The following is a 13,973-nucleotide window of genomic DNA, read 5'->3' on the forward strand; positions in this document are numbered from 1 at the left end:
CCTCCAGCGCCTGATCAACACTCCGCAGTGGAGGAGAAGCTTCTTTCAAATGGCAGAATATTTTAGCTTTTAAAACACACATTACAGCACTTCAGTCATGACTGATGAATTCATCCTAAAAAACCCAGCTGTGCGAGCGTGGAGGAGGGTGTGCAGTGGTGTGAGCTCCTTCTCCTCACAGTGGGAAGGACCCGAGTTCAAGTCTGGGTTAGGTCAACAAATGAATGGTAGAAACAGTCACTTTGACTCACTGAGGAAATACAGCAGCTTTGGCTCATGATCAGCTTCATGTCTGGTTACTTCATTGTTTTATACAGTATGTTATTCACATTCTTTACTTCGGATACTGTTTATTTACTGCATTCTGGCTGCTGTAATGATGCAGATTTGCTCACAGTAGAACAAATAAAGGAATATCTATTGCCTGTGGCCATCTATACATGTTTTAAATAATCAATGATAGGAATAAAAAGAAACCATACAGGACGCTTCTGTTCTGTGGAAGGAAATCAAACTTGCTAGACTGAATATTTGGAAAAAGTTCCTTCTGAAATAAACTGGAACCGGATGATACTTGAAGATGTACATCTAAAACACCAGATAAAGTAAAAAGTCTGGTAAAAAATAATCAGTTTCACGGTGGTGAGGACATCCTAAATATTTTTATGAGACTGTATAAATACTACAAACCAAAGAATATTTTGATCATGTTTGAGTTTTTTTTAATTTTCTGAGAAAGTCTGGATTGAGGGTCTTCATGTCTGGACTCTGGATGTTGTCCCTCTGCATTCAGACACAAACATCAGTTCCAGGTTAATTTTCTGACTCAGATTTCCTGTATTTCTGCATCTGACTGTCCTGTTAGTGTTTCATGCTGCCTTCACCCAGACTCAGCTGGGATCATTTTTCACCTTCATAATGAAGCGCTAAAGAAGACAGACTGATGTATTCTGGTCCGACAACAAATCCCCTGCAGGTAAACAGTCAAATGTCCCCGTTTGGAAAGCTGCCGATCGTCCGCAGCCTCGACAGCAGCTTGAGGATCGAACAGACGCGGCGTTACGGCGACTCACATCATCAGAGGCTCCCAGGACGGTGGACAGCAGGAATTTCAGCAGAACGGTGGAGCCGACCCACGCCAGGCCCTGCATGACCTGCGGGGACAGGAGACACGCTCAGACCGGCAGGAAGACGTCTCCAGATGAGCCAGTAACGTTTTTACTGCGGATCCATCAAAATCACTGGACTTTCATTTATTCTCTTTAAAATCTTTTATTTTCCCGAAACGTCTTTTATTTACTGGTGCGTTGGAAAATTTGGGTTTCTCATATTGATTTACACGATGTCTGAACTGAAAAGGCGTCGTTTGAGTTTTCGTTGCAGGAAAGTTTGCAGGGCAACACTTTGAAAACCATGTTTGTTTCCATGGGAATGACGTAGTTAATTGACGTTGTACTGTCTCCGCTTACGTGCAGTGTCTCAGCCCCCCCTGCTAGGGGGAGGTAGTGAGCTGGACAGAGTGTAAGCCTGCCGCAGTGTGTGAAAAAGACTGAGCAAATGCAGTGGTAGTCATTTTCCAAGGTTCAGATCAAGCGCCAACCTCCAGTCATAAAACATGAAGATAATGCGGAAGTGCCGAAAAAGCTGTAATGCCAGGGAAATTCCAGCAGGGGGCGATGATGCTGGTTTCAAAAAGAGCCTGGGTCTCATTGAAACCCATTCAAAAATGCTGATTTTCAGAGTGTAAATAAACACAAAGCGCCTGGTTTCAGAACATGTTCTGGTCTCCATCAGTAGTTTCTACAGCTGTGCTGCTTCACCAGACTCCGATTTCTCGTTTTCCATTCACAGTTAGCATTGAGCTAGCGGCTTTGATGCCAGTCATTCCGAGTGTGGTTTGTTTTAAATGCCGACTTGTTTTGTTGTTAGTGTTGTATGCTGCGATACATCTTGCGTATATGTTCACTTCGATGTATATCTTGTTTGTTTCAGTTTTACGGCGCCTTCAGAAGCAGGTAATAAAAGCTCAGGCCAACTGAAATCTCAAGCTTTTCTTTCTTAAGAACTGTTATCTACAATTCAACAGAGGGCTGATAGACATCGTTAAATGATGGAGCCAGGCCACGAGTCGGCACGTTTGTTTTCGTAATGAAGCCATACAGGTGTTTGCCTCTGTAAAATAAAACTGGATTATTTTCCAAAAGATGCAAACCGACTTCCAAAACTCAACCGAAGTCTGTAGCGAGCGCTAACATTTTGAGACAGTCCCCAGGATTGTTACCGTGGATCCGAAAATATCTGGGCACACGCTGGCATTTCTCCACCGCCACCGATGAACTGCTCTGCTGTCTAATCTTCACACAGCATGTTTCCAGAAACTTTTTCTTTAACGTTGGAAATAAACAACTGTTTTGGGCCACATTACTTTAGAAATAACCGTGTTTACTGCTTAACACGACGAGCTGGAGCAGAAATTGAAATATATTGAGGAACAAGGTGAAAGGATTAAAAATAAATCATATGCGGGAAATGTACCTGCAGTATCTGTTTTTCTTATTTTTCCATTATGAAGACAATCCTCAGCAGATTTAAAGGAATTTGGAGCAAAAGCAATCATTCATCCAGTTTAATAAAACAGATAAACAGATGTGTTCTTACCCAGATAATGAGTCCAGGCTTGAAGACTTGAGCAAATCTGTCTCTCAGAGCAATAATCAACTGAAAAACACACAAAAACACAACAAAACCAAATGAAAAGATCCACCCCGAAATAAGACTCTCTGTCTGGAAGTTTACGTCTGAAAAGCAGCTTTTGCTGCAGTTTTAAACTCGGACTGACCCGACGTGCTGAACGGTTAAATCGAGAGACTGGAGCTCACCCAGATGGAGACGAGCGAGGAGGCGTAGAAGGACGTGAGGAGCATGGAGTTCCCGAACATCAGGATGAAGCAGACGCCGAGCGTGACCTGCGAGCGAGAGAGAGAGAGAGAGAGAGAGAGAGAGAGAGAGGAGAGCCGTCAATCCAGACAGGTTCACACCGCCGTGCACCGCTCGCCGTGTAATGAGAAACGATGCTGAAGCCGGCGGCGGGCGGCGAGGTGCGGCCCGCTCCTCCGGGTTTCAGGTGGTCTCATAAACACACACGGTTCAATATCTGCTGCAAACTAAAAATAACGTCTGTGCTTCTCTGCAGCAGGAGGGTGGTCTGGGATATACTGTATTAAGTGACAATGCTAAGTCTGACAAATGCATTAAACTGTGAATATACAGCCGCGAGCGCAGTTTAATCCCATTCATTGAACTTTTGATGCTTAATCCCACAGTGAAGTGGAGAGAAATGCACCACTCAGCATTACAGAGGCTGCGATAATCAAGCGGGGAAACTTCCAATCGAGGCACAAGGGCGCTTCTGCTGCAGAGAGTCAGATAAAACTGTGGAACAGAACAAATTTATCATCATTACTTCAGAAACAATGATAAAACGGTTTCAGCAGCAAGCACCAGCTGTTCCAGCTGGCAGTGAAAAATGAATAAAATTAGAGAATGACATAAGAATAAATAAGAACGGGGCGTTGGCAGTGGCTGAGTTTTACTGATGGAGGTAAAAACTGTTTTTTAGGTCTATTTGTTGGGGTTTGAAATAGTCTGTGTCTCCTTCTAGACGGCAGCATGGAGGACAGACACTGTCCTCCTTTGTGCATGATCTGTAGTTTCACTGCAAAAACCAAAAACAGCACCAACTAGTGGTCCAACACGAAACCTACAACGTTTTCAATGTTTCTGTCCGTTTCCAAAACGTTGCTGTGTAATCGCTAAACTCTCCTGAGCGTGTCACTATGACAGCTGTGGAGTGGGCGGGGCCTGAGCTGCTCTCTTCTCCTGGGGTCCTCAAAGCGGAGGCTTGGCCGTTTCTGTCCTGTTTCCGTTTCAGCGACTGTTCAGTGGAAACGTTTCCATCGTCTCCATGGAGACGGAGCGTTTTCGTTGCGTTTTCATCGTTTCCACAGAGATGGAGTCAGAGCATTAAAAAAGTTCCACTTCAGGAGCAGTTTTCAACAAGTTGGCTTGAAGCATCGTTGCCATGGAAACAGACACCAAAAACACAACCTGCGTTTCCCATTTTCGCTGGAAACCGTGAACAGGGCCTTCATAGACACTTACTGCCCTGCAGTGGTTTCAGATTTGTCAAAAGCAGTTTTAAAATTTCTATTTACTTTCTGTTGGTGTCTGATTTATTTTCACGATACATTACATCCGTGGTGGTTTTCTTTTCATCTGACGAATTGCAATTTCCCACTTTTTAATTACAAACTAATAAAGGAATCATAAAAAGCTCACACTAATGGCTGCACGATGAGCCTGTGTGTGTGTGTGTTCATCACCAGTGCTGCAGGTCGCAGACGACACACTCAGCTGGCTGTGCGTCTTTATTTCTGGTGAACCACACGCAGGCGGAGTCATGGCTGCCAGGTCCTGTGAATTATGCAGAGCCGTATGCCTCCTCTGACACAAATCTCCAGCATCTCGCCACAAAGGCCCTTCTGCTTATCGGCGCAGCGCACAGGCAGCGGCGAGCAGCTCGGCAGGCGGAGGGGATTAGAGGGAAAGAATGCGGGGAAGAGGGACCAACGGCCAGAACAATGCACGAACACACACACACACACAGTTTTCTCCTCGAGCGTGCAGGAGGAGTTGCGCTCACATCCTGGGTCCGTGGAGCCAGAGCGGCCGCCGTGCACGCGCAGCGGCGCGGTTCATGCTAATGAAAGTCGTCCCCGTCTCTGCGGGTTTTAACCTCACAGCTCATGAGAAAGTCTCCATTCTGGGGAGATAAGGGGAAGCGAGGCGGAGCGAGAAACGGCTCCGAGGACCGTGGAGGGAAACTTCCACCTGTGCAACACACAGACGGAGAAGAACGACTGCATCTCATCAGGAAAGGAAGCTTGTTTACTGTACCATGTGAGTCACGAGGATGGACTGCATCTTGGCGGCAGCGAGGTAGCCCAGGATGTAGGACGCAAACAGAGAGGCCACCTGAGGAGCAAAGCAGAGGCAGGAGTCCATTAAAAGATTAAACACCTTCAGCTTCAGGCAAAAACCTCAGGTACCACAGATGAATTAGATGGACCCCAACAAGAACGCTTAACCCCATTTCTAAATGTCCTCCAGGATCAATAAAGCATCTGATGTTAATTTCAAAGCCACTAAAGAAAAATTGGATGCACTTTCAATCCCTTCAGGATTTTAACCTTGAACAGTGTCATTCCATATAGAAAAGATTCAAACAAACAGAACAGGGTGAAAACCTGTCGTTTTGTCTGAGCACAGGACATTAAATGTGATTATTTCCACTTCTGTACACAGGGTGGCAGTAGTGAGTCTTTGCTCAGGAGAGCTTCAGCAGTTTTCTGTTTTACTCATGAATCGGTTTCTTCTGTCAATGGAACTGAACGCTCAGATTTCTAGAGTGACTCCTGACACCCTCTTGTGGCACAAAGCGGTACTACATGATGACGGCAGCGAGCCCTTTTTACATTAGAAACATTTCCCCGAAAGATTCTGATGATTATTTTAGTTACAACTAACTCCACAGTGAGGCTGCACGGCGCTGTAGTGGTTCATCTTTTCGTGTCTCAGTCAGAAATTCTTCAGTTCAACCCCGCTTTTTCTCCCACAGTCCAAAAACATATTTGAGGCACCTCACAAGCCTAAGGCACTGCTAATGCGTCTTTTCCGGTTAAAAAAAATATTGTTTTTTTTTTTTTTGCCTTTTTGCTTCAGAAGTGATTTGTTTGTGTTGCTCTGAGCAACACTGAGTAAAAGGATCTCGAAACAACAAAAGTTTTGCATTTTCACTTGAAAGTGTAGAGCACACAGATGGAAAGTTAACGCGTACTTGGACTGTACTGTGTGCAGAATTGTGCTACATTGGAACTGCATCGGCAACAGTGTCACAGTGATCCTGCGTTTTATAGAGCGTGAATTCAACTCAGTCCGATGCAGAAGCTCTTCAGTTTCTCTCCTCCTCTCGTTTTGTTATCTTGTCATTATTATCGTCTAATACGAAGCACAAACTGCCCCACTCGCTCCATACCAATGTGATTAATGTTCCACTTGATTATACTCTTTTTGCACAAAAAATACTTTCTCAAAATAATCGTTCCATCTACTAATTATAAGTTTCATTGGAGGAACTAACAAGAGTTTCTAAATGCATTTATTTTTACATATACCGATTTTATCACAATTTTACGCAATGTTAAATTAAAAGATGTGTAACTAGCATGTCACTGTGCAGATAATCATGAAATTATAATTGATGACTTTTTAAATCATTTCTGCATGTGAATAAATAAAATATTCACATGCAAATGTGACAAATGAAGTGGTAAAAGCTTTTCTAAACTGGCAATGCGTGACTGTAATTAAACACATTAAGAGTCTGTAATTACTCCGGTGGCCCACTTCAGGGTTCGTACTTATCTGCAAGTACGCACTAATACAGCAATATTAATTATGCCTCAGATTAACGCTGGCAGATAGGATGTTAAATGTGCAATTCTGAAATATTTTTTTTTCAAAAAGCCGGAGTGCAGCAGATGAATGGGTGGTGTGGGAGGAAGGTTTTGGCCTTGAGTCGGTGTGTTCGTGCTGCAGATGAGGCCAACGGCTCCATTTAACAGCTTAGAAATTTAAAAACAACGGTGAAACATGATGTCTTGTGTTGAAAGCTCAGTGCAGAAAAGCAGCGGGGCTTCAAAACTTCGGATCAATTTTCTGTCTGCCGGCCAGCGTTCATCATCTAGCCGGTCTTTTCCAGTTACTCCATCTTTTCTTTTGTGCGCCGAGGCTGTCTGAGGAAAGGAGGATGTAAGTGGTGTGTTCTTATCTCCGGCCCTTCTCCTCGCCGCCTCTCCAGTCTCTTTATTGCCTTGTCATCCTGCCAGATCTCGACACCTTTCTTCAAATAAACCCTCTTGTTTGCTCCAAGTCTTTATTTCCTTCTTAATCCCGTCGTGCCCGCTCCTTCCTCCCCCTCTCTCGGTGTTTGTCTTTCTTCTCTGTTTACCTGTGTGAGCAGCACGAACTGGGCGAACTGCCACGGCAGCATGAAGCACAGGTTGGAGACGCCCAGGGCGACCAGCGCTGCCCTGCTCGGGTTCCGCGTTCTAAAGGGAACAGAGAGAAACGGAGAGCAACGAGGCGGTGAGAGGCTGCGGAAGAGAAGAGGACTGAGAAAACACATTCCACCTCACTCAGAATGCGCCTGGTGTGCCGGGAGCATCTCACATCCGGGATGAAGGTCGTTCTCTATTTACTATAAAAGTGATGCTGCAGGAATTCACACTTCCAGCTCATGCGGGGCGTTTTCTCCGCTGCTGAGCAGCGTGACCGCTACTTCAGTCCTCTGTTCAGAGGCTTCTCGCTAATTACAGCTGACAGGACGCACTGCTGGAGACACTCGAGTGCTGATTCCACTTCAAAATCCACCAGAAAACAAGGTGAAAACACAAAGACGAGAAAAGAGAGTGGTGCTCCTTCAGGCTGGTTACACTTCAAACAAAACTCTATAATTAGATCAAGGGAGTGAATCCCAAATACACAAGGCAGTGTTCTATTCAGAGAGGTGGCTTTCATCACCGAGCACCTAAACACCAGCAATCAAGGCTTTCCCATGATGCAGCAGTGCGGCACAGACGAAACGCCGGGAGGTCGAGTTAAACATCAGCGTGAGTAGAAAGTGATGCCGTTGACCTTTGGGTGTTTCTGAGACAGCTTGACCGCCAGAGCTTTTTCAGAAGTACAGCCTCTGGAGTTTCCTCAGACCGGAGAAGAAACAGCGGAAGGTTTGGACAGAAAACTCGTGTTGAAGGCGTCAGAAAGCAGCCTGACGTCCTCAAGAGAGGAAATGCATGACTGGAGGAGGCGATGACGGCGTTCTGGAGCTCTGGTTCTCAACCCTGCATGGGGAGCTATTCTGTTCTGAGCGTTGCCTGTTGTGTTCTTAGAATGCTTAGAACAAGAAGAACCAGGGTGAACCAAGACAAACAGAACATGATAAATTGGCTTAAATAAGTGGAAGACAGAGTGGGGGGAGACAGCACTGTTCTTGGAGACGTGGCTGCACCGTGTCCTCCAGCTGATCACCAGAGCCTGAAAGAGCTCAGAGCTCCTCACACCGAAACCAGACCTGAACTAACGACCCAGCTCGATGCTGCTGCTGCTGCAGTTCCATGCCTTCCGGGTCGAGCGGCACGTAGAGCCGAGCCAAAACACCCCGACGATTCTTCACAACCAATCAGAGCAGCGTCTGTCTGAATCTCACCCTGGCTCCAACTTTGAGTCTGTTGACCTAAATAAGACTCAAAGTAAACACTCATGGTGGATGTGATGCGCCGTCTTTTCTCAGCCAAGACTTGAAATCTGTGGTGACTTCCTTTTACCTCCAGACCTCAACCTTCTATCAAACTGATCGGGAGCCCGATTGATGAGCCCGAACTCTGGAACTGTACGGACAGATTTACTTCCTGTTCTATTTGGCACATGGCTGCACAGCCTCAGCTCAAACAAAACAGACACATCAGCACACATCTTAGTGCACAACTGTGATTGAAAAGGAGCAGGAAGAAGAAAACCTTGTAACACCCGCTGCTTTCTGAAACAAACACTGACGGATCATCTGTCAGCCCATTACTTCAAAATCAATTCTCCATAACAGAGAAATCATCTTCACTCACAAATTTACAATCTGTACAAGAGTCATCATCGATCAAGTCCATTCTCTCTAAATCAGCGGTCCCCAAACTACGGCCCGCCTCCACATCTGGCACGGCCCCCGAACAAGACAGAAAGAAGCCTTGCTATAAATATTCTATTTTATACATTTTTTTTAAAAAACTGAACAGAATAAATACACATCTTCATCTCTGACGCCACATCTCGAGATGGTCGTCTGCTTTGAGGCTGTTCTTGCTTTTTGATGCTTAAAATGAATTTTTCTTCTATCGCCCTGATCTTCTGAACTGAAAACAATTTCTGCAAACATTCTGGGAAAACTTCACTTTTTGCTTTGTACATAACTAATAATGCGTTTAACTCAACTACATCTTTAAGTGATAATCTACTTTCATCAAACCATTCTTTCAGTTTGACCACTTCATGTTTTATACTTTCTGACAGAACTTCTACATCATCTCCTGAATAAAACAAACTTGTGTCGTCAGCAAATAAAATCAAATGTAAGAACTCAGACACCTCCATCATATCATTAATATGATGCAGGTGACAGTAGCTCAGATGGTAGAGCGGGTCGTCGCATAACTGGAAGGTTGGCGGTTCGATCCCCGCTCCCGCAGGCGTAAAACTGCCGTTGTGTCCTTGGGCAAGACACTTCACCCACCTTGACTAAGTATGAAAGTTGTGAGAGTGAATGGTTGGTGGTGGTCGGAGAAGCCGATGGCGCAGACTGGCAGCCTCGCTTCCGCCAGTCTGCCCCAGGGCAGCTGTGGCTACAGCAGCAGCTTACCACCACCCAGTATGGAGAGAATGAAGAATGCAATGTAAAGCGTCTTTGAGTGTCCAATAATATAAAACCAATGCATTATTACTAATATACAAAATACAAAGTTTAGGACCAAAAACTGCTCCTTGAGAGACTCCACACTCAGATATATAACCAGCAAACTGAACATATTGTCGTCTATTATCCAAATAAACTGCTCAACCAGTTCAAGACTAATCCTCTAACAATGTACATCAGTTTAGTTTACAAATGAAATTGAATGATCAATCGTGTCAAACGCTTTTTTTTTTTTTGCTCTACACCCAGACTGACCAATAGCTTCGTCTTTTCAATAAAATTTTCTAATTTTTCTGCAAATAGTTTCTCAAGCTGTTTATAAAACTGTGACAGTAACGACACCGGCCTATAATTGGTGAAGTTTTATTTATCTCCTGTTTTAAAAAGTGGGATAACTTTTGCCACTTTCATCTCATCTGGAAAAGTCTCTGAAGAGAAACATCAAAAATATGACCTAGAGGTTCACTTATGCAGCCAATAGTCTTTTTTACTAAAACCATATTGATCCATCACTATCAGCTGATGTTTTGTTTTTTGTTTTAGCTACAATAGTTTTGATTTTATTTTCCCTCACTTCCACAAGAAACAGAGATTGTGAGACTTTCCTCCCTCCAGTCCAGCCGCCCTGTTGGTCTTTCCATAGATTGAGAAAGATTTAGTGATACATTTACAAAAAAAGAAATTAAATTGTTTTTATAACCTAATTGTTGCCATTGATCACACACACACACACACACGCACGCAAATCACTTAAAAGGCTGTCTTTGTTTGTCTTCAAGGTTAAATGATAAAACTCTGTTTGCACTCAATCTGCGTCGGTGTTTGTGTGGTTTCAGAACTCCTCTGTTAGTTTTCTCTGATTCCTCTCCCTCTCTCTCTGATTGAGATTGTAATTACTGTAATGTTTACTGCTGGAGAGGATTTAATATCAGCCACTTTGGGTCATAGCCGTCTCCTGCACAGTCACGTTTTATGTGCAACATTCAGTGGAGTCCATATTGTGATGCTCCTTAAAGTAAAGCTCAGTGTATGTCTGTGATATTATTGGCTTTATATAGTCTGAAATGAATGAGTCGTGACAATAAAGCTTCCAGCACCGAAAACCATAAGATTCTCACCAAACAATACGGAGGAGGAGATAACTGGACGGTGAGTTTTACCGTAGGATGTAGGTGAGGAGGAGCATCTGCAGGACCAGAAAGGGGTAGGCGAAGCTCTCCCTCAGCGGCGGAGTCCACATCACACGAGTACTCTGATTACATGAAAGAAAAGACACATTCAAGAGGAAACACGGCACAGAGGACGCCGGGAAACTTCAGACTCTTCAGCAGCGCGGAGATCAATCTATTGACCTGATGAGACACTACTGGTGTTTCTGACCGCTGCTACTCAATACAAGATACTTGGCTTTTGATTTATAAAACAAAGACAGGAGACAGATGTGACGGCGTTACATTAAGACGAAGGAAGCTGAAGAAATGGATCCAAACTACTGATGAAAGGTGAACGAGTTCTCTGGAAATAAACAGCAGGAGCAAATTCAGACAAACAGCTGCAGCGTCGTCCGGCTGTCTTCCTCCAAAATGATGTTTCTGATGTTGTCGTTAACCAACATTAACTTCAGAAACGTAGAAAATAGCTCATTTTGTAATTGACGGCTGCTGACAGGAGGATTGGGAAGGGTCTGATTCAATCCTTAAATCTGTGATTGTGCTGCCATTTGAAGCACATCTGAGAAAATCTGTCAGCAGCAGAGCAGACATATCAGAAGAGTTCATTCTCACAGCAGCTGTTAAATGTTCGGGTTTTCTTTTTTCTTTTTCGTGATTGATAATAGAAAACCATCCATCCAACTCCTGCAGCGCCATCTTGGGGTTGTGGGAGGTTTGATCAGATCCCAGCTTACAGGGATCGAAAGGCAAGTCACACCTCGGATCAGAGCAACACTCAACGTCACACACATCTCGTTTTTGGAAGGTTAACGTTATAAAACATGGCGATACTCGCTTCCTGGAACTGTTCCTGTGATGACCTGATGCGATTCACTGCACAGTTTCCAAACCAGATCCTCTGCAAAACGTCACAAGCTAAAACGGCGCTCATCAAGAGGACAATCTATCAGCTGTCGGCGAGCGCCCGACTCGGACGGCGCCGTATTGATCTGGAGACGCAGCGCCTTTCCGTTGGATTGTGGGGAAAAAACAGGGACTCGGCTTTGACTGCCAGCCAACACCAGCACTAAGCTGCTTCTGAGGGCTGAAATGAGCCCCTATTAACCGCCCTCTGCGCTCACGAGTGCTTCTCCATTCATACTTTTATACATTTCACAGGCTTACACCAAGAGAGGCTTGTGTTGAGCTACAAAGTTGCGCCGTTTCAATCCCCTGTGGCAGATAACGGCGGCAGTGAACTCACCTCGCCATGATTGAAGAAAAAGCAGAGCGTGGTGACGATTCCGCCCAGCCGGCTGCCGCTGAGGAGAACAAGTGAGAAACGGTGAGGAAACCAGGAAGAGGAGGCAGAGAGGTTATCTTCCACCCCGCTCAAAATCCTGAAATCTGCCCGACTCTGGGGAGGAGACGGACTCGCCGTGGCAGATCAGGGCTAAGAGACGCTCCGGACCGTGAAAACAATCCTCCTCTCCGCTCCGCTGTCCGGCTGAGCGTGGAGGGACGGAGCCCGGCGGCGGGGCGGCTCACCTGAGGTAGGCGCCGTAGACGAAGAACAGACTCATCATCAGGCCGTTCAGCAGGAAGACGCAGGTCACGTAGAAATAGGCCGGATCGCCCAGGCCTGGCGCACAAAACACACACACACACACACCACACACACACACACACACACACACACACACACACACACACAAGGCGTTCCAGTCACAGACTGATGACAACTATTGATCACTGACCTCAAAAAGCTAAATAAAACTAGTTATTTGGAGGAATTATTGATTCTCAAGACGACACATTTTCTGACAGCGATCGTCAGTAAAAAATAATCTTATTGATGACTGAAGCTTAATTCATGGATACCGGCCCTGCAACAACAACTGCCTTCAGGCAGACGGAACAGGACCTGACAGACAGACCCAGGAACAGTGTCTACCTCCGCTTCATGTTCAGATTGAACCGTTCATTACAGCTGAAACGAAACGTGCAATAACCGACTGTGTTTTTTATATAAAGGCATTTTATTGTTCTCTTTAATCCTCTTGCCTCCTTCAAGATATTTATACTGTCTCACATGCACGGCTCTTTAGGCATCTTACTGCTCTCTTTTATGTTCATATTGTACAGACGGCACTTCATTTTTATATCTTTTTTTAAACAATGATATAAAATATTCGGACTCAGTCTCATTATAAAGGTTTCTCTGGGGATGAAGTTTGTCACGAATACAAATGCTTCACTCTTCTCGATTATTTTTTACGACATGTAGACAGCTCTAAAACTACAAGAACAAAGAAAAGCAGAGCTTTGTACCCTGATACTCATCAATATCAAGGAGTCCAGGAAATCCTGGCCGCCCAATCAAGTGTGCCACACATCAAGATATCAGCGTTTAACAACACAGCAATACTGAAGAACGACCAGACACTGCAGTTCGAACTTACCCTGCTCAAACTTTTGATTCCTTTCTTTTTTTTTTTATTCTTTTTTTCAGTGCTGAGATCAGAGAATTTTCAGTTATACTCAATAAAAGGAGCATTTTACTCATTGTGAACATCACAGAGAAGGAAGCTGACGCGAACACGACCTTTAACCTCTGGTTTTCATCCTTTCAGTAACGTCTATAAGTCGTCTCTGTAATGTTCTGCTGACATTCTGGGTGCAGTAATATCTGACTGAGGTTCTTCAGTTTGAGCGGGTCATTGTAAAAGCAGCAGAGGAAACCAGCAGCGTGTCTGCAGAGTTCCACACAGAACACACTCTGCCCCTTCAGACTCTCTGCTGAACCTTATATTCAACGTTGGGCTAATAATAGCAGCTGAAACGGCGCTCAGTTCAGGTCAGAAGCTGAAGGAAGTCGTGTTTAAAAGCTTTGGGGCTGCACACTTTAGGAACTCTGTGTTTGGTCTGGCGTGCAAATCAAATAGAGTAATATTATGCAACTCTACAGAAAATCACAAAACCTACCCTCTGACCTGACCCAGAATGGGTTCCATAATTTCAAATACACACAGCTGGAAGAGCATGCAATAATACTCAGCTCCAAAAGTCTTCTCGAAAAGCTTTGCGTTTACAGGACAACGTCTTGAAAATGATGCTCATTTAGACGGAAACAGAAACACTGACAACGGTGCAGTTGGCATGTCAGACCACAAACCAGACCAAAGAAAAGCTAAAAACAACAATGGCAGTAAAAAAATAAAGAAAATTTGATTTACTGTAAA

General features: G+C 44.6%; 1 protein-coding gene across 3 annotated transcripts in view; it reads right to left on the reverse strand.

Moving 5' to 3' along the window:
* Positions 1-13,973, reverse strand: part of dpy19l1l (dpy-19-like 1, like (H. sapiens)) — a 30,273-nt gene that overhangs the window by 7,624 nt on the left and 8,676 nt on the right. For all 3 annotated transcript variants that reach the window (XR_003932384.1, XM_030102351.1, XM_030102349.1), the window contains exons 6-13: positions 12,280-12,373; positions 11,996-12,053; positions 10,741-10,832; positions 7,070-7,169; positions 4,957-5,034; positions 2,880-2,966; positions 2,659-2,718; positions 1,074-1,154 (exon numbers count right to left, since the gene is read on the reverse strand). Coding sequence is in view for 2 of the 3 variants with exons in the window: in XM_030102351.1 (XP_029958211.1) it covers positions 1,074-1,154; positions 2,659-2,718; positions 2,880-2,966; positions 4,957-5,034; positions 7,070-7,169; positions 10,741-10,832; positions 11,996-12,053; positions 12,280-12,373 (650 nt within the window). In the remaining variant the exon portion in view is untranslated. The remainder of the gene's footprint in view (positions 1-1,073; positions 1,155-2,658; positions 2,719-2,879; positions 2,967-4,956; positions 5,035-7,069; positions 7,170-10,740; positions 10,833-11,995; positions 12,054-12,279; positions 12,374-13,973) is intronic.

The sequence above is a fragment of the Salarias fasciatus genome, chromosome 11 (genome assembly GCF_902148845.1).
Source record: "Salarias fasciatus chromosome 11, fSalaFa1.1, whole genome shotgun sequence".
Classification (NCBI taxonomy): Eukaryota; Metazoa; Chordata; class Actinopteri; order Blenniiformes; family Blenniidae; genus Salarias; species Salarias fasciatus.